Source organism: Ischnura elegans, chromosome 1, assembly GCF_921293095.1.
Source record: "Ischnura elegans chromosome 1, ioIscEleg1.1, whole genome shotgun sequence".
In the NCBI taxonomy this organism is placed as follows: Eukaryota; Metazoa; Arthropoda; class Insecta; order Odonata; family Coenagrionidae; genus Ischnura; species Ischnura elegans.
This window is the reverse complement of record NC_060246.1, coordinates 60429003-60450865: the sequence shown is the minus strand read 5'-3', so window position 1 is coordinate 60450865 and position 21863 is coordinate 60429003. Positions and strand designations below refer to the sequence as shown.

The window sequence follows — 21863 nt, the reverse complement described above, 5'->3', positions numbered from 1 at the left end:
GGTATTAATTTTACGAAGATAGTCATCGTAGATACGTCACCGATCTCTTGGAACAAATTCATGTCTACGTATGATCATGCATCCATGCATGTCTATTACCCTGGATATAACGTTATGAGGATGTAATCTCGGAGCAATGGCTTACATTTCTTACATATTTTTGATTGTCTAGGTAGACTCAGTAAAATACTTTGACCTAAATTGTGGCTCTTTTGAAAAATTCCCTTCTTTTTTATATCTTAATATTTTTTGTTGTAAAGAATGCTTTCAACAGTAATTTTCCTACCGAATGAAAATTTAAGAGATCTATTAAAGTGCTTGTATGTGAGATGTTTGAATTTTGCCAATATGATTCGTCGCCAGGTGTGCTTTAAAAATTCGCAGCAGAATATTGACATCGTATAATTGATTGTAACGTTCCTTATTCTGAGATATGTCATCGGGAAAAACTTCTCTTCCTCTACCTTCTGAATGTAAGGGGTTGTTTGATGTGTTAAAGCTGGATCATTGAAAGTGGAGTCAAGCGCCAACCGCATCCTGGCAACGATAACTCTGGTCTTTGATGTTTCCCCTGTAAGTTAATTATTTATTCACATGAGTTGAGCAGAACAATTCCTTTGTCTGCGGAAATTTCAGATATTGATTTACTTGACTCTTATGGCTTCATGTCTGAGTTTGCTACTCTCTTGTGATTGCTTTGATATTGGTCATGTGGTATGAAGGCCACTATTTTCCAACGATGACAATGATATCCTCAGATTGCATTGATTAAATTAATTCAACAGGACTGCTATCTATACCATGACTTAATTGCTGACGAGTAATCGCCCAAAATTAATGCAGCTTCACGATTTATGATGTGCTCATTTAATATATCGATAATTATTCAATCTAACTTCCTTTTTGGATTGCTAAAATGCTTGTTTTAGTACATTAATTTTCGTTTATTTACTTCCTCTTACTCTCTCAGTATTTCCGGCATCGGTGGCGGCGGGGTAAAGTCTTGCCAAACAAGAGGTCGCAGGTGCGAGTCCCATCCGGGTAGAATTCCCCTATCCAGGGCATATTGTTCGTGTATGTGTAATTGTTAAAATGTGTTGAATACCCCGATATGAAATGGCTTGTATGAGCTGTATTCGGTGGTTTGGGAATGCCATAAAAAATAAATATAAATAACTTTGACAAAATAACAGACCTCACTGTCAGTTAATCGAAAATGAAGTGATACAGTAATCTGCAGCGTGGGAGATGATCAATAACAAGGAATATAGTTTTTTGTAATTGTGAGAAGCATCTCAAGAAAAGTCTCCTTCTTTAATTATTCATTGGTGAAGCCATTTCCCATCCTTAACCTTCTCATCCTATGATGAGGATTATTTTGCCTTTCCTGTTTTATAATTTCTATACTTGCCTCATTTGTCCTCCAACTCTAAATTTTGTGCCATTGTTTAAAATCTATGCCATGCCTTTTAGTACCCCCCAATGTTCTGTAGAGTAAAATAATTGGCTGAGTATTGCATCTATACCTATTTTTGATTATTTGGCTTTAGGAAAATGACTACTCATTGTGATAATACCATTAAATTATTATGTTTTCCTAATAATAATAATTCTATTAGTTTACTTTGAAGCGCTCATATGGAAAAGAATATATTCTGGTTCCTAATCGAAAAGTTTAAATCGTAACTTATATAGTTTACCGTCATTAATATTTTGCTCGTAAATTCCAAATGTTTTATCCATCATGAATACTGATGGCCATCTTTCAGGGACTCACGTTTTTATGGTGCATTCGGACACAAATTTCTATGGTCAATTTATCGAAAATATAAGTGATATATTAATCTGCCGCTAGGTTGATGTTCATAAACAAGGAATACAGTTTTTTGATACCGTGAAAAGTCTCTCAAGAAAAGTGAAGTCTCGGGCGCATTTAATAATTCACTGGCGAAGCCATCTCCTTCCCTTAAGCGCTTTCGTCTGCTTCCCTTCCCCAGACAGTCTGTTTCCCGCTGTTGTCCAACGACGCCTCCCTCCCTCTCTGTATCACTTGCTCCCTGTCCTAGCGCATCCTCGTCCCCCTCTCTTACACTGCTTCTTTAATTCTTCACGCCCGCTTTTCTTTCTGCCTTTTGGCTGCTCTTCCGACGAAACTTTTGCCGCCTTCTCCTCTCTCCTTTCTTCTTTTAAAACTTCCTCCTCGCATACTTCCTTTGCGGCTTTCTTGTCACATTTTTTTGTCAATTCAACTCTTTCCCTCTTTTTGTGAAGATTTCAGAGTGGAAAAAAATCTTTCTGGTTCGTTTATTGCGCGAACTATTCGACAGGGTGGGATTTCTCCTGTCATTTTGGTGAGACCTAACACGTGCAATCACAACTCACTGTCAAAGTTAACGGCTTGAAATTCATGTCTTTTGTTTTGTTTTCAAGCTCTGTGTATTTCAAGGTCCATATCGCCTAAAAGTTGATGTAGTTTGATTCATGAGAAGGTACTTCTCCATCATAAAATGATGAATAAAATGCAAATATGATGCCGTTTTGAAGCTGGTTGTCTCATTAAATAGTTTTAAAATATTAAAGTTAAGAAATTAACTGTTGAACAATTGGTTTTAAAAAGTGAAGGACTGCTATTTTATAATATTCACCAGTAAGCGGTCCATATCGTCGTTTATTTCTACGCCATTAGCAGTTGAAACAACTATTTTTTGTTAAAAAATTAGATTAATTTTTTATTACATATTTTTTTGAAGATTTAATGGAATGTTTTCGCGCATTTTTAATCATTTATTATTTTTCAAAACTTTTTGCGGAATAACTCACTTAAAACTTTCTCATTAGTTTATTTTTCAAGCAATCAAAGTATTTACCACAGATACCACAAGGAAAAATAATAAAAACGAGTAGAAATACTATTGCTGTTATTCTCGTATTTAAATTTGAAAATAATAATGTTCCACTTTTTGTCATTTCATTGAAATCGCTCTCCAATTCCACGTGTTTACCATTCTTTCGTTTTTAGGGCTTCTCCATACAAAGCGTGAATTGGAATACATAAGCGTTTTCCTGTAATAAATGCCTGGAGTAGTTTTTTCACACGCACTTCATCTTCCGTAAAATGGTATTAAATTTTGTGCTTTCTCCACAAAATTGTGTCGTTCCAGAGCTTATTTGACTAGGGTGAGTTTTTTATGTCACCTTTATGACCGTTATGCAATATAAAAAATATTTCAGGCCAACTCTTTCCCTCGCCGTAAATATTGCGGCGCATTTTAATGATGTTGCTTCAGATGTAATATTTTAGAGCGGAAATCTCATATCATAGTCACACTTCCTCCGTGTTTGCCTTCATTTGTAAACCCTAGCAGATGATTAAAATAATAAATTCCGGATAAACTTTGTCCTTTGGAGTTGTACATACATGAAGTGCGCATATTAAAGTTCACCCAAATCTCTACATCTAAGCAAAGAACGCCGTAGGATAGATGCCAAATTTTCAACATAGCTAGATGTAGCTATTTCGCTCACGTAGTCCGATTTCCTCTGCTCCTGTTCAGTGAGTTCGCTTTTTTGGAAGGAACGTAATGGAACTATTTTTAATTCACGAACACTCCTAAGCATAAATCCTAAATTTATTACGTTCAATGAGATAAAACTCTTTTTATGAAATCCTATTTGTCCATTTGACTGTTTTTGTCCTGCAAAGGCACATTCATGTACGCAGTGAAGTCCAGGATTCACTTTAATTTTCAATAAATCATAATTTTATAACGTGGTTTAAGCAATCCAAGTATGGCAAAGTGGCAATCCAAGTATGAATCATTTGATATTTACTTTTTTGCGACGGATGTCTTGCGCATTATTTCGCTATTTCATTGTTTTAGTGTGATCGGAAATGTCTTTCACTGCCACTGTATCCCCTCCATTAACTGCTACAAAAACGCTGCCTGCAATCTCTTTAATTGGGTGGACGGAGTGCTTTTTCTTCATCTGAAGGGTCGGAGTTCAAATATCGGTAGCTTTAGTGATTACAGTCCAATTGGAATTCCCCGTGCACCGTATCTTGTGCGTCGTCCACACACCACTCCGCCCGTTATACGACGCATTGCATCATGTTGCAAGCCGTTCCGAAGTACAAAATATATATGACTCTTCGCTAATTTTTGGGGAAGAATACATTAAAGTAAAGAAATGAATCGTTGAAAATTTGTATGAAAATATATATTTGGATTGATTATTCGCATTTGTGATTTTCCCTCGTATTCATGTGAAAACTCCGGTCTGTGCCTTTCGCTTTGATCAGACAATTGGAGTTTATATTCATTCTTTCTTCAGTTTTTTCCAACGTAATTTACCCTTGCTACCTAGCTCTTTAACTACAGCTCAGTTTCAAAATGGTGGGTTTGGCCTCAGTCGTCGACCTTCCTCCATGAATAACTAATTAGCTAGCATATACCAGTATAGGGCAATGTAGCCAACATTTATGTGGACAAACCCTTTCCCTTGACGCATATTACATTCCCTAATCAAGTTGGTGACCCTGTCGGAGGACCGAGTTCACTTCTCGACCAACGTAAGTATCCCGTCCGGTCGTTAAAGCGGCGCTATTACCGCCACCTCGTTACGTTGCAAAACGTCTTCTTCGGGAGCCCACGCGTTTTTCATTAGCATCCATCGAGGTCGTTTCCCGGCTGTGCCAACTAATCCCTAAGCGTCGCAGCTTACCTGACGCCCCTCTCTCGCACCCGTTTCAAATGACCATTCTCGCTATAGGGAGTTAGATTAAGAAAGCTACTTACAAAGAGGTCTTGACCCTTGCCTATCTCTACTCGTGTAATAGTAATGTCATGATTCATTTTAGCTATCTTTATGGGAGGATGGTTGCAACTGAGCTTTTATAGTCATCTGAGGGATAAGTGTTTAGGATGGTAAAGGCGGGATTAATAAGGTATAAGGGGTAGGCTGAGGGGGAAACCCCTGTACGGACCGATAAACTAACCCATTCTCTGATGTTGATTCGTAGTTTTCCGCGGCGTTGTTTAGATGATGTTCGTTAAACCCACAGAATGTCGAGTTGTGCTCTTGTTGTCATTGTGTCGTAAATGATATGACAGCGTATAATGTATGAAGGCACAGAAGGTCTAGAAAGCAGGTTTTGGTAAAAGTGAAGATTTTTTTCCAGTATTTAACAATTCTGCTACCCGAGGATGGTAATGTACTGTAAATGCTACATATATCGTAGTTAATAGTTCCACTTAACTGTCTTCAAGAACTTAGTCAAAGTTCGGCATTGTGTAAGATAGAGATATTGATTTCTTGGCTCTCTAGTGGTAGTGACTCTAATGGGTAACATTCTGAGTCGTCTGAATACCAACTAAGATTCCCGTGTCAAGAGGCCATCACTCAAATCACATCGCCCAGCCGATAACCCTTATCGCCTGTGCTACCTTCGATAGCCCTGCTCCTGTGCTTAACACAGCCACTTAGTCCACTGCCTAAGACCCCGCCCTCGCCTGCCCCGCCGCCTTAGTCCAGTCTCCTATCGCTTTGACAGCGTGTCATTCATTTTCCGTAAAATTGTATTTTTTTGATGGCGAGTTTTTTGGCTGAAAAAGTGTAAGCCATGTGACGACGTGTCGTCTATGTTCTAACTGTCGCGACGGTTGAAACATAGTGTTATTATTTCGGAAACGTTCGTTGCACCTTGGTCATGTCATCACTTTAAAAATCAAAATTTGAATATCGATTGCTATGTTTTGCAATTTCTGTCGCATAGCTTCGAGAATGTCTAAGAATATTGTTTCACAAGAGCAATATCAGAAAGTTCATCTTTAGGATCTTATTCCGAAAGAGTAAATAGCCCTTGTTTTACTTCTAACAGGAAAACTCATCCGTGTTACCCTGTTTCCTCGTATGAGTTGGCCACCTTTAAAAGAAAACTTTGCTGAGGAAACCATTGTACACGACTGGCTAATCTCTGAATTTACGTAATTTTACAACCGAGTGTGCGAAATCTTCCCTTCTGCTGTGTGTGAATGTGTGGTGTAAATTCTTACCAACGCATAACTTGAGACTAGATTTTTTTATTAAAGATTTTGATTTTATTATTTCTATTATAACAAAAATTTGACGGATTTGGTGAAAAATTTTAGGAAATACAATTTTAGAGTAATATATTTTTCCTCTCCATCTTGTGCAGTAATGTAGGTGCGCGGGATACGCGGGTGTATACGGTGCCCGTTTCCTCGACTGCGTGCTAACTTATCCTTAACGACTCCGATGTTCATTTTGTCACAGTTTTCCCGCCCCTATCGTCAGAAAAAAAAACTATAGTCATTAAAGTCTTAACATAGTCATATATCATCCACTGGATGGCCCAAAACTGTGACGCTGAGGTTGTTGAGAGATGCTATCGGTCGTCAATTACCCACTTTTCCCGCGAAATGAGTGCCATACAGAAGACAGCTATCTCTGATCCAGCTTTTTTATTTATGGTCGAATCATCAGTAAATCAAAGCTAAATGTAACCGTAAGCTCTCATTTGCTTCTTTTACAACCAACGATCCTGAGCGGAAATACCGTGGTCATAATGTTTCAAAAATCTCTTTTTTTTATTGCCATCGAAGAAAATGAGTTATTATCAGGATTAATTTTAGCATGTTTCCCTTTCATCGCTCTGTTGCGGAAATAAATCATCTAAACTAATTTTCTTGAATATTAAAATTTCATTCGAAGGGGTAGCCATTGTAAATGCACGAAATTTAGTGCTATGAATTTCAAATTAGAATTTATAATCTTAGGAGCACATTTTTTCCCAAATTTTTTTAAGGACATAGACCTGAGACTTTCCAATCAGCATGAGCCCATCACTGCTAGTGATAAGCACAATTATTTCTTACTAATGGCGCATCATAATCGATTTTCTGATGCGTATGAATTGTTGAAATGCAATTTCCCTTGAAAAAAAAATGTGTATTGTAAAATAACATTCTGAATCGGTTACAGGTTAGCAAATTTTACAAATTTTCATTATTACCACTGATAGCTTTGGAACTAAATAAATTTCTAATTAAGAGATAGTTTTATGCCGAAAAACTTTCTGCTTTCATTTGATTATGAAAACTCCTAAAGTAAGCTGTTTGAAAAAAAAACAGGCCCAACTGTCACCCTTTGCGCTGTCGCCTTCATGTCGTCTCGGCACGCGTGATACTTTTTTTCCCCTTCTTATCCTTCGTAACCACCGAGTAGTTCTCAACACGTGCTCACCCTTTTTTTCGTTCGTCTTTTTTTGCTGCGAACTCTACTCCCTCGTCCTCTCTCATCCGTGTCTCCCCTGCAATACCTCCCTTAACTCCATCGCCGCTTTTTTCTTCTCCCCTTCCTTTTATCGCTCTCCTCACATCTTAATCGAAAACAAACCGCATTGGACCCCTTTCTACTCTCCAGTCAGTCCCTCACGTCTTCCCTTTTATTGTCGTCACCTCACGTCTCCTTTCAACGCCCTGTGCTTCTTTTTTTGTTTCTCGGCTCTCGGTGACCGAATGGGGATCCGCTTTTCAAAGCCCTGGCCTTTTTCTGCGGCACAACGAGCCAACTTTCACCCTCTTTCAGCCCGAAAAAAAAATATTTCCCGTGCTCAATTTAAGCGTTTGTTTTCAGATCTTGTGTCTCCGTATGGAGTACGGGATTCTTTCCGTCTCCATTATTCGTTTACTCTCTTTCATACGCTGTGAGTATTATTCCCAACTCCAAAGAGACTTTTCTGAGGCATCTAATGTCATTTTATTTCCCCCATGTGAGGTTGTGTGTTCGTTACTTTATACTTATTAAATATATGTTCTCACTGTAGAAAACGCAAATGAATCTAGGACTTTTTTCTGTTTCCGTAGCGGTTACTTCATTCTCTGTTTATGATATAATTCTCACCATCATTTTCCAAAGCCGTGGGTGTTTTCATGTTGAACGTTAAGCACTCGGCAAATTTCCATATGATTTCATAATTTCAAAGCAAAATTTTATTGCGAGCGTTGCTTCACTTTTATATGTCTTTTTTCAAGTAGTTGAATCAATAGTTCTAATTTACGTAAGTAAAGTTGCTCATTATCGTTTGAAAAAAGAAGATTATTCACATGATGAAGAGCTTCTATATTGACCATGTTTGCTTTCGTTGGAACGATCAATGTTGAATCTCAAGCATTTTTAGAAAGCGTATGATCATAGAATCAACCTGAGTTGCTCCTGATCTTGGATAGCATTCCGCTTGATTGATGAGATTATCCAAGTTGTCATGCGACCAGAAAAACACACTATAACCCTCGGGATAGCGTAAAAACCAACCGGAACGTAGTAATAGCCTCTAGACGGTTGATTTCCTCAAGTCATTAGGTTGGTTTATGAGATGAGAGGGTAAGCCAGCAAGCAACATCAGACAGCGGGCCAATCGGGTCGCATAAATGGTAAGTGCATACTTATCATTTGAAGTCGACGTCGGGACAATGGGATCTGCATATTTTACACGCTCGCAGAGTAGATGGCGCCGTTTCAGTCTTCTTTTAATATTCCAACGGACCCTCGAGTCCTCCGACCCTTCGCCTTCACTCCTCCCACTGCATCGTGTCAGAGGAGGAACACGAACATAAGTCCCGTGGACTGTAGCTGCGACCCCCTCTTGCTATGCAAATGGCCCACTGCCTCTAATCCCCTCTCATCCCACATATATCCTTGCTCTATCTCTTCTTCCACGGAACGGGACACGTGTCGCCCCCTAACCATCCTGGCGTCTCCGCCAAAGATGGCCGCGGTCACAGTTTAAGCCGTAGATGCAGCGGACGGCTGGCTGTTACGGTGTCCGAATCGGCTGATCGGCCGTTTTTAGGGAGACTTCCAGTGGCGTAGCGAGGGGGAAGATCGAAAACCGGACTCCCACCGAAATATAAAAACACAATAGGGTAGTTTCCTTCATCAAAGAAAACGAAATGCATTGATTGCTATTCGTTATCCACCATTAGGGTTTTCATAATATACAATTTATTTGGTTTTAGAAATCCCAGTTTAAACGAATGACAATGGTCAATTTTAACCCTTATCCGGGCAAGGAGGGTCCAACGGACCCTACAGCCTTTATTTCAGGTTATAACATGAGAACAAAATATCCCAGTGCTGTGAACTTCTGTGACTTTGTTCATACGGATAAATGGAATAAGAAAAATATATTTTTAAATTTTAAAAAATATTTCTTTTTGTTTATGGCAAATTTAAACTTTCCCTACCGTAACCGGGCAAGCTGGGTCTGATGGACCCTTCACATACGCGATCAGTTGCACATCATTTGATGGTTAATATAAAAGGTATTATTTTGTCATTTTTCAAGTATTCTTTGGGAATGTTCACATATACATCTAAATAACCCCTAACTCAGTGGCGTATGGCAGGAGGTGAGTGTTCACCAGTTATGCAACACGCTGCACTTGGATGCTTACGAGCATATATATCCAGTTTGTGTTAGCTTCAATCACGAAGTTTATTTTTGCTATCAAGGCAGGTAAATGTAATAAGTGTAAATTAAATAACTAGATTATGTACGCAGAATGTTATTCTAGGTAGCATGGGTGGTAAGATAGGGGCAGATATAGGGGAAGGTGAAAAGGGATTATAGATTAGGCTGGAGAGTCACTGGTGCATTACGGTTGGAAAATCCTGGTAAAGGAGAGTGAGATGGGAGAGGAATGAACAATACGCAACAAACATCATTATCTCTATCCATAAATGAAGGATGGAGACAGTTTTTTTCATTCTTTCGCTTATTGCTATTGTACCGTGGCGGTCGCTGAAGGGCATATGCCAAGAGAAATATTCCTTCAGTTGGATTGAGTCACCGGGAAACCCCTAGGGAATGATCACTAAAACGATCCAGTTGTTTCAAAAAAAAAAAACACTGCTCCTCGGAATTTATTTGTAGCGTCCATTCAAGAGATAAAGGAAAGGATATATCCTGTCATATAGGAAGCATGCAGATGATTTAGCTTCGAAATTGAACGCTCCTGTTCATTATCAGTCTCCTAAAAATCCTCCACCTGTATTCCAAACCCTAACGCATTGATGACAGTCCATCCTTCTCCTGCACTCCCCGCCCATCTTTCCACCATCTTTCACCTCTACATCCTCCATCCTTGTTTCCCATATAAACTACGGTATGTATGAAAAAAGAGTAGAGTGCTAGCAAAGTGCTACTGGGCAATGTAGATGAAGGCATATAAGATGTCGCACATAACTGATTCCAAATATATGGGCTTTTATACGGAACTACCGCCTAAATATGCAATTGTTTTTGGGTAAAAGTAACACAGTCATCGGAGTGATGGCAAGTATTTACAAGTTTCCTTCACGAAGACATCACATGCCCATGTAAGTTCCAACAGATGAGTACTGAGGAAGTAATTTGTATTTTTAGAGAAATTCTATGAAAAAACATTTTTTTATAATTATTAGATCATGGCAAGACAAAAGTTTTGTCTCAAGATGGCACACAAAAACTGCTGAACATTGAATAAACTAGTGACGATGATTTGGATGACCAGCCAATCGAAGAGGAGAGTTCCAATGAAGAGCAATGCCTAGTTTGGATTGAAGAGTTGTACAGCACCTCACTGAACCATGCCAAAATAAGAACAGAAATGAAAAAAGTGACAAACATTTCTCTGTTATAAAGTTTGCATAGAGCCTTCTGAGTTATGTTGGAACTATGGGAAAGTATTAGCGATTTATTCCAGGAAATTTTCAAGCCAATAAAAGTGGTAAAGTCGTTTCTTCATTGTTTGGTTTCACCAAAAATGGTATGTTTGTGTCATTGCCCAAGATGAAAATTTGGCTGGTAGTTCTTCAATGATTCATGCATCATAATGAAATTATTGAAGACGTCAATGCTAAACCTGAAATTATCAGTCACTACAACTGCACCAGAGGTGAAGTCGATTTCCTTGACGAGTTGATAAATACGCACATGAGTAAAAGACGTACATATAGTTGGCCTTTTGCGTTTTTCATGAGTGACTTGTATGTGAGTAGAGTAGCAGTGTATGTGGCGTGGATGAATATTGATCTAAAATGAAATGTTGGTAAACATTATTCAAGAAGACTAATAATTCAGAGTTCCTCCAATATTCTGGTTAAGGTCCACATTGAAAGACGATCCAACATGGGTTTGTCTGGGAACACAGGCTATGGACTTTTTGATGATGGAATTTCTGAGCCAAGACATTCATCAAATTATAGTATCACAAAAAATAAGATAATATATATGCCCATAATAGAAACAATATGAAGAAAAACAATTGTGTAACAACTGTGAGCAACCGGTATGCAATGAACATAGTGAGGTAAAACGTTTAAATCAAAAGTGAAAAAAGCTTTGAGGAGTAGCCTATCCTGGACTCGTAGGTAAAATTTTGTTTTTTCCCTCAAACAATAAGTTTTTATGTTCTACAGTGTCTCGTTTCATAAGTAAACAATATTTCATTATCTCTTATGTTAATTTATTCTAAATTTAAGTTATTTCCACCAGAGATCAATTTTATGAAGGATGAATCATAATTTTTTTAGATTTCAAATTTCTGTTACTAATTAACATGTAAAATTTTCATTTATGAACACTAAAAATATTTTGAAATCATTGATTTGGTATAAATTTGCACTATTTGACAAAAAACAATGATATTTATGCTAGCAGGTTGGCCCACTTGAGCAAAAAGAAAAAATTAACAAGGAGGGTCCATTGGGCCCTGCTTGCCCGGTTACGTTAGAAATTTGAGGTGCCCGGATAAGGGTTAACCTCATTTGAAAAAGGCCAGATTGGCGCCCATGCGATTCCACTCCACGTGACGTCACAGGGACCTAGTTTCCACACGAGAGGATAGGAGTTTTACATCGCCTGATATTACCAATGCATACACGAGTCACAGAGCTCAGGGAAACATCTCTTAATAATCACTTATTAAAATTGTCTAAAGTCGAAAAGTATCTTTCGTTTGATAAGGTAGTAATAATCCATATTTAAGCCAAGCGCTACCTGCTAGCAGGGCACTCTGCTAGCTGCTAGTAGCCTGCGTCGTATCAGCGCTCAAGCCTCGCCTCAAGGTCACCTCACAGGGCGGCAGCGGGAACCAGAAATATGTCACACGGACTTTTCCCATTATTCGTACTTAGTCGTCGCGTTTTCGCGCGCTTGAAAATTTTCACTTTTCGTTTAGTCGCGAAAAATAGATATCGTCATTCGAAAATCTAAGAGCGTGAAATGTGTACTCCAGGAGTAATAAATAATTTTTCGATTTAGGCAATAAAAAAATAATAGGAAACCACCCTATTACTTTCCTTCGTCATTAAAAGAAGACAAGATATTGAAAAATCATGTATTTGCAAAATATTTCTTTGAAAAATGAATTTTCTTTTCGATTATGAAAAGTGTTAAAATCAGTTTAAAACCATCTGCTTAAAAGCCTTTTTCTTCAAAACTTTTTCCCCCAGACCCTCCTGTTTTTGACCCCCGAACAAAATTCCTGGCTACGCCATAGAGGCGACAGACAAATGAAATAACCTGCCTTGAGCTTTGTTTAATGGGTTGCTTTAAATGCATAAGGATTTGAGGAAATGGAGGATTCCAATGTCATAAATTACAGTAGTAATTTATAATTAATCAGACTAGGTCTCCAAAATATTAAAAAGTGAATGTGCCACAAAAATACCGTGTCATTTCATAATTACACTTTTCTGAATAAAAATTTGCCTGCTATGAAAAAAAAACTTCTTTCCTGTAACACCTTTAGATGTCATCGTTTCTCTTGCTTCCGATGGCACTTATCCCTCAAGTCTTTATGTAGTCCATCAGCGATGATGACGGACTACATAAAGACTTGATATTATGATGTGGTGAAATTCACCAGCCAGAAATTGCTGTTTTGGTGAGGTCTACCCCAGCAAAATTTTAGACTTCCAATATCTCCGAAATTTTTGGATTAAAATGAGGTATTCTGGAAAGTTGCTTTTTGGAAAGTCTGCCGAATGATGAAATAATTTCAGAGTATCATGTTAATTCCTCGTTGAAGGGGAAGAACTCTGCATATGCCTTGTCTCGCAGCTTCACAGGGTTGCTGTACTGGCAGATCTGGCCCAAGGAAACATGCAGGAAATTTTTGTATGGACAAAAGGATGGGCGTGGATGGAATTTGGGAAGGTGAAAAATCATTGTCTCAATTTCCCACAGGCCCAATCGCTCAAAAAAACGGAATAAGCTTTTCACCCATTTGGTTTGCCGGTCTTAGGAAAGAATCAATCTCTTTTCAGCATACCTTGTAAAATTTAGAAAATATACGTAATATGAATAATTTGGGGTGGTAAATAATTGGGGTAGTAATAAATGGTCACCCAACTAAAGGTCCCCACTCCCCAAAGGGATTATTCTCGGGATCATAGGTAGCAAACAATAGATTGATTGGTTATATTGTAGCACTATGTATTTTCTTTATAAGCCGAGGAATGCTCATTCTGAATATTTTTTTTCCTTTTCAGCTTAAGGCATTTTACGTTGACCTTCTGGTACCCTTGGAAACGAATTTGGAAAAGGATACTAAAGTTGTTCAGGTAAGTCGCCATTTGCCTATTTGGGCATAAGATTTAATTATCATGAGGGCTAATTTGAGTCAATCATATATTTTTATAAATTTAAATGCTACCGCTACATGTGTATACAAGTGAATTCTAGAATTTCCCAAAGATTTATAACTAATTGTGATTATTCTGATGTGAAGAAAAGAAAAGCTTTACACTAGTTTTCAATGACTGGTCCAGGGTTCAATTTTCAAAATTTTTCAATTGCGGCAAATAAATCTTCATATAAATTGTCGCCTTCACTTCAGAAATATTTAAGGTATCCATGACTTCTCACCAGTTGTTATTTTACATGAAGCTGACTGACTTTCTGGAGCTAAAAATTGAATTGGCACACGCATACATTCATGGATGATAAACCTAAAAATTTCTTGTTTCGCACACACTTCTAAAATGCCTTAGTTTTGGTTTTGTGTGCTATAAAATAATTCTAGCTCCAATAAAAATTGTACACTTTAAACTTCAAAATGTGCTAAAACCCATTCATAACATTCCAGTCAGAGCAGAAGAAGTTTCTTCAGCAGCACAAGCAACGACATGAGACTTACAGTAAAGCTGCTGCCACAATGAAAAAGCAAAGGAAGAAAACAAAAGGCAGCAGCAGTAGCAGCAGTGCTGCAGCCAAGACAGGGCTTGCGTTGGACAAGGAACTGAAGGTAACTTCTTCCCCTCATCTGAAAATGCAACCTTATGGGCTGAAATATTTTTGACGTTGATTGGAAAAGAGAAAAATTGTGAATTATATTTCTTAATTATTATTTTAATATCTGTGATCCTTCCTCTGATGAATTTTTTATCCGTTATAGGTAAAGTCTTAGCAAGCAGATATTATTTTATTTTTTTCGCATGGTGGAAGAGGTTCTATTGAATAGGGCACTCTTACAAATCCTGAAAATGTTGTTAAACTCAGTGGCTATATATATTTAACATTTTGGCACATATATTATAAATGACACCCACACAAGGGCATACCCAGGATCAAAACTAGGGGGGGCAAGCCATGGTTGCTCAAGTTGAAGCATGGCATGGAAAAGGTGAATGAAACCAACATTTTAGGGGAACTATGATAGCGCTTTATTAGTTTTTAATATTATTTGCTTGAAGAAAAGTATTTTAGTTCCATGTCTTATACCAATATCATTTTTCATGGGTTTACAGAAAATTTGTTGAAAACTTTCGTTTCGAACCAGTCCTGATTTTCCTTAAGGATTTTTGCGATTTTTGCTTGTAGGGGGGCAGCTGCCCCCTCCTGCCCCTCGCTGGGAACACCCATGCACCCACATCCTTTGAATCATTAAAATTGGGTGGTCAGTAATCAAAAGTAAGGAGTGTGATGTGTGAATAATATGTAGTCATCTTCCTGGGGGGTTATTTGGCATGCGCTAACTTTGGCATTCTCTGCTTAGGGGATGATGATACCAACTTCGGCATCAGCATAAATGGCTCACAATTCAGTATTGGCCATGCTGAAGTTGGCACCACAAGCACCAGAGCATGGGATGCCAAAGTTGAAGCATGTCCCTGCAGGAGCACAGTGCAATTTAAATTTTTTAGATAACTTTACTTTTTATTGAGAATAAAATATTGAATCCTGCGAGCATCCAAGCAAAATGGGCAAATCACTGAAGGATAGGAATTTGCAATTATTAACACGTTGCATACGGATGGCGAGAATTCTCGTCATTTTTTTCCCGAACATTCCGGATGGATGACGAAGATTCTTGTCATTTAGGCGCGTCGACCTAAACAATTTTTAAAGCGTACAATACGTACTCGTTAGTATGTTTTCATTTGTTGTTCGTTATTCATAATGAATTGATGCATCCCAACGTTTGATAGGGTAAAGTTATATTCTAAACATTAGCTTACCCCGGTACGCAACGTGTTAATAATAACTGATGGAAAATTTCGTATTGCCCTCTCTGAGCACCTATGCTTTCATATTTGAATATGCTAGTGTAGATGTTTTCCATTTAAAACAAGTCATAAAATGGGGAGGGTACATTTCAAAAACTCCAAGAATAAATTCATGCCATTCATGCAACAAAATCAGTTATAAATTCCATGTATTTTCCTATCCTTTCCTACCTACTTTTTTCAATTGCCATCATGATTAAAATGCTGCTTTGAACATGATTCTTTTAGATTTTACACTGGCCGGTCTATGCGTAGACACCGTCCATTCTTCACTTTCCAATGCTTGTGCTAACTTCCTTTCATTTTTTTCAGAACATGCAGATTATGGAAGAAGAGAAATCCAAACTGGACGGTTTTTGTGAGCAAAGCCTTAAGACTGTAAGTATGGGAAGTCACACAGAAATAAAGTATGCATGAAAACTTTTCATTTCGTGGAAAAACCTTGATATATTATGTACCCATTTGAATTAGATATGGCAAGTTGTCACATTTTTTAGCATCAAAAATATAGTGATGTATAATCTTAGTTGTAATAGAATTTTTGCTGGAGAAAAACCTTTGATTAGTCGCTTAATAGAAGTTATATATCATATATACTAGCCATAAATAATTAATTAAATGTATGTTCTTAATTCCATGTAATGCAAGTGCTTTAGTCGATTCTTTCAGATACATATTTGTATTGCTCAAAAGAAAATTGCAGATAATTACGTGGCCAGTTAACTATTTTAATGATATGTACTTATGATAATTCTTTTTTCTTATACAGGCCATAACACAGGAGAGACGTCGCTATGGCTTTGTACTTGAGCGTCAATGTTCCCTTGCCAAGCACTACTTAGCATATCACGGACAGGGTCATGCTCTTTTTCAACGCCACCTGGAAGACTGGCAAGAAGTTGCTCGCACTCGAGAATTCCTTCCTGAAGCTGTTGACACCATGTTTGCAAATCGCCTTTCTGTGAGTTTCTTACACCTTAAAAAATCCTGCTCTCATTGGCTGATTGAAAATTTTTTTATTTGACATGTCATTATGGAATACAGTAAGAGTAAATTTCAAGGATTATTTTTAAAAATCAGCTTTGTAAATGAGCTATTTTTATGAAACCAACAATGATGCATGCACAATAATTTCTTATTGAATATGAGAGTAGATATTGTGTTGAATTTTGTCTTTTATGATGCAAGAAGAGGTCATTCAATAAAGAAAAAGAGAGCAAGGAATGGGAGTTTATTTGTTGCATTTAACTTACATTGCTGACAGATAGGTAAAAGAATTGAAAGAAGAAGTGGAAGTATGCATTAAATTTATGATTCGGGGAGAATTTAATGGAAAACTTATTTGTTTTGACCCTTCCAGCAAGTCAACTTTTGGCAAGAGGACGATGAAGATGATATCTACTCTCAGCCCAGCAGAGGTAAAAGTGGATCAAACATTGAGGCAGACAGGTTATCGCTGACTTCTCAACTACGTAAGACAAAGTCAATGGATGCATCATGCTTAGAGCTTCGGTCCATGAATGAGGTAGTGAGTACAAATGAGAGTGGAGCTCGCAACAGGGGCAGCACGGCTGGTGTGACTGGAATGGACCTAAGTGGGAGCCGACCCACACTCCTCGGATCACTGTCACGAGCAAAGTCTGAGTACAATCTAACAGCCTCCACCCACTCTTTGGTACATGGTAAGTGAGCATAGTAATGGCTCCAAGACATAAAAGCCATTTAGAATGCAATGCATGGTAAATTTAAATAATTATGCTAAAATTGTTATGTACTTGCTATCTTAAAATGCATAGCTTTACACCTCCCTTCTGGAGCTGGAAGAAAGAAAGAAAATCTACCGTCAATAACTGAACTGAAGTAGAGAATACAGGTGACTCACAATGAAAGCCCACTTATTTATGAGGTACTGAGAAGGGGATTGTGGATTTATTCAAAGCTCTGTTTTACCAACTTTGTATTGCTCATGCCTTGGGCAACTATTGAGGTAATAAATCTGGAACATTTTAGAATCTAAATTGAAAGTATTTATTAGAGAGATAAAAGTACCTTGTGCCAGTATAACAATAGGATAGTGTACAGTCACAGATAACAGCAATTGTGAACACAAAATTCAATTTTCCACATAATTTAGCTCAATATGCATGCATGAGTTCAAGTAGGTACAAGACATTTATAGAGACATTTGCATGATGCAATCAAACAATGCAAACAAATTTTGGAAATCCAGAAAAAAATCCGTCCATAATTAACAAAAAAAATAGGTAATAGAGGCTCTTTCATGCTAGTAAATCGTTTATTAGATTATTGGCAAGAAAATTTGTCTTCATTGGTATAAAATCACACTATCTTATCAATTAACACATTCAGCGCGGAGCACGTCGATTGATGTGGTCCTGTCCAAGCCGAGATACAGAGCATGTCAATTGACGTGCTCTGCTGGTCGGACGGCCTTTCTCCGCCTCCGTATGTGAATAATATCCACCTCCGAGTCTTCCGAACTTGTGCATGGCTTTCATCAAGCTTCCCTCTTTCGACCCGTGTGCGCCGTATGAAAATAACAGTACTTTAACGGAAGTTATGGTGCGAAAAGCACTCTCTATTTTAATTTCTTATTTTATCAGCCGATTCTGATGACGTTCCTGAAAATCGGGCCCGCATTGAATGTGTTAAGGCCTGTTTACACGGTGCATTAACACGTACGGGTTAATGTCTAAATGTATGAATGCGAGAATGAACGCCAAAATGCACCGTGTAACCACCCAACTTGTGCAAATGCATGCACAGAAAATAGAACCTGTTCTAATTTGGTTCATGCATTCGCACACGTTCCGTTCTGGTCCACAAAAATCATTCACGCAAACAGACATTAACTCGTACGTGTTAATGTATCGTGTAAACAGGCCTTTAAAGATGATGCACCATAGTTCAAAATTTACAGATTCAATATTTACAGATTTATTAGAGTTGATAATCATACAGTTGTCTTTGTACAATTATGAATTAGTTTTTTAAAGAAGGCCGCAGCTAGAAAACAATTTTGGTTTGGTGATTACTTTGCAGAGGTGGTACATAACTGGGAGTTTAATTGAGACCCAATCTCCCACATTATTTTGGGGACTAGAATCCCTGTAGTCCCTCGTATTTACTACAGCCTTGATTTTAAAAGGTGAAATATAGAATAGTTCAATAATAAGTCTCTCAGACACTCCACTGAAGGCAAATATTGTGTGTATTTTTCTAATTATGAGTTAATTGAACATTTTAGAACCTGATACTCCTCCAGCTCGCCCAAAATCGATGGCTGTCCCTGAAGTGCATGGTGGAACTGGTAGGAGAGTGAATTCAGGCCTAAGGAGCAGAACGGAGGAGGATGTGACCGTTGACACCAGTGGCGGAGGCCAAGTCGCCAGGGCCCTCTATGCATACCTCTCAAGTGGAGAAAACCAGCTGAGCTTCCTTGAAGGAGACCTCATTTCATTGATGGGCGAACGCAACAAAGGCTGGCAGTTTGGGGAGAACCTGAGGACAAGGAGGAGTGGATGGTTCCCATTGGCATACACCGAAGTTGTTCTATCGTCTGCTGATGGGGATGAAGACATCGATGACGACTGCCTCCGAGGCCTTGAAGATGATGTGGATGACGACGACAATGAAGATGGAGGAGGTGATGAAGATAGAGTAGCTGGGTAAGAAGACCCTTTTCTCCTTCGTATAGTTTCTCACTCATTCATTGATGAAAACCTGCATTAAATTTGACATTCAAGGAACAGATTCTAAACGTGTCAATTCGAAACACTAATTGTTTATAGTTGATAGCATTAATGCCATTAACTCGGTGAGGGATTTTTTCTCAGCCCTCCTCCTACATCAACATCTAGTGATAGCCCAAGCAGTGACGTAGCCAGGAATTCCGTTTTGGCGGGTCCAACACCAGGGAGAAAAATTTAAAAAAACAGGGTACTGAGTAATGGGTTTTAAACTAATTTTAACACTTTTCACGATCGAAAAAACTTCATTTGTTAAAGAAATATTTTGTAAATTCATGGTTTTTCACTATTTTGTTTTCTTTTATGAAGGAATAAAATTGTTTTTATATTTTGGGGGGTTCCCGACCCCCTGGCTACGCCACTGAGCCCAAGTGATGATACCCAGCATCTCAGTGCGTCTCCACCGCAGAGCAGGAAATTTACCTACATCTGCTCGAGATGCAACCACCAAATATCATAAATAATAAACTAACAATAATCGAAATCAACTGATTTCTGTGTTACTTGGTGGAACGAAGTAAAATTCATGGTAGAACAAAGCAAAAAAAAAAATATTACAAAACACATATTTAGCCTTCATCAAAGGCTTCACCCTTTACTCCATTCCAAAATTGATTTTCTAAAATGGAAACTGCTAGTTAGTTGTTCATTCCAGCTATTTACCTAGTTTTTCTAATAACAAACATTATTTCAATGGTAATTTTTTTACCTGAGGATGCATTGAATTTTAGTCTAATAAGAAGTTTAGTAATAGTAATTGAGTGTTCAAAATATAAATACAACTATTCATTGCATCAATGATTCTTCTCACAAATTTTGCTGAACTATGTTTCATTGGAAGATGTTAACTCAATTCCTTCACATAATGTTCCTTCCAGATCCCCAGGGCAGCCCAACCGCCCATCTCGCCGACGCAACCGAAGCCAAGGCACCCTCCCTCACCAGCGACATCACCACAGGATGAGTAGCGTGGATACAGCAGTCATTGGAGGTGTTTCCAATGGTGGCACTGGTAAATCTTTGGGGCTGTTGAGCCCAACCTCCGCAATCAGTGCTGCAAACCCCTCTATTGCTAGTTCAAATTCCAACCGACCTGCTGCACCGAAACCGCCTCCACCACCACCTGTAGTCTCTGCCATGCCCAACAACTTTGGAGATACAGTTCTTCAGAGGGTCACTGGTCTTGATAAGGTAAACTGATCTTCTTCAAACCATTGAAATCTTCCAGATTATGTGCATGACGTCAAGTAGTTCAAAATATAAAGACATCAGGTGTATTTGAGGAATACCAACTTTTTCTTTTAATACGAGAAACCCAAATCACTGGCTTCCAAGAAGTTCAACATACAGATTTTTTTCATTTCTGCATTTATGGATTTTACCCCTTTTTTCTTTCGGCTGTTTTTTCTAGGTCGTGTCAATCACGACTCATCTTTTTCCTCATTTTATATGGGTACTTAAGAAAAACAAATAGGGAGTAATCCTTTAACTTTGAAAATTATTAATATCAATTTAGTTCAGATGATATTCCTCATCTACAACAATAAATTTAGACTATTTTATGAATAGGAAAAAGTATATGTAAGATTAAAATAAATGGCATAATTACTGCCATTTTGTCCTTGCATTCATATGAATGTGATCGAGGTTCAATTTTCAGTATCTGTTTTAGTGAAGTTGTTTAATTTTCAGGGCAATATTAATTACCATTTTAGCTTCTTTAGGTCTCAGAGAAAGAATAAAGGGATACTTCTGATTTATCTTTGTGAAAGATATCCCCTTATGTCACAGTAATAACAATTAATGATATGGTAAATCTGAATCCATATCACCCCTTGTTGTTTCTTTGCTAAGGCCGCCATGCATGCTCCCTTCCATAATAAATCCACAGCAAGATATTAATGAAAGCTACTGAATATGAAATCAATAGATTCAGCTTTCACTTAGTGAAAATCTATTCTGAATGAGGATAAACAACCTTTGTAAAACCTCACTGAATTTTATATTTGATACGACGTGTTTTGACGCTAAGGTTTTGCAACACATCCTACCATATAAAAAATTCTGTGAAAATTTACAAAGCTGCTAAATATATTTGCTGTATCTTGATCTGTCGGTGGGTCACACCCACCTTCCTCTCTATACAACAGTGAAGTTACTATTTTTTTATTATTTTGACAATGTCACCATTAAGGAAAATGAGAAGATAGCGACATAAATCTTGGTGTGTCTATATGTACTGTGTGTGGCAACCTATGTGATGTAACTGGAAGTTGAGTGTGACCCATAAGTGGGTCATGCTGCCCAGGACAAAATTCATTTCACACAAGGTCAACCATGACCCACTTTTGGGTCACACTCTCACCAACTTGGTGGTGCCAGGCAGAATGGCAGACCTACCGCAAGTAAGCCCACCACTACATATTATCAGAGAAAATCTGTCGGCATGAAATTTTGTGTGAAGACCATACATTATGTGTGTTGCACAACCCTGTTCCATGGCATCACTTCAGACTAGAG

At 38.0% G+C, this 21863-nt stretch overlaps 1 protein-coding gene across 1 annotated transcript in view; it reads left to right on the top strand.

Moving 5' to 3' along the window:
• The window catches only part of LOC124153533, a 937775-nt gene that overhangs the window by 908113 nt on the left and 7799 nt on the right, over nt 1–21863 (top strand). The window contains exons 5-11 of the mRNA XM_046526794.1: nt 13558–13629; nt 14154–14312; nt 15886–15951; nt 16343–16534; nt 16934–17255; nt 18842–19262; nt 20222–20534. Of these exons, the coding sequence (XP_046382750.1) occupies nt 13558–13629; nt 14154–14312; nt 15886–15951; nt 16343–16534; nt 16934–17255; nt 18842–19262; nt 20222–20534 (1545 nt within the window). The remainder of the gene's footprint in view (nt 1–13557; nt 13630–14153; nt 14313–15885; nt 15952–16342; nt 16535–16933; nt 17256–18841; nt 19263–20221; nt 20535–21863) is intronic.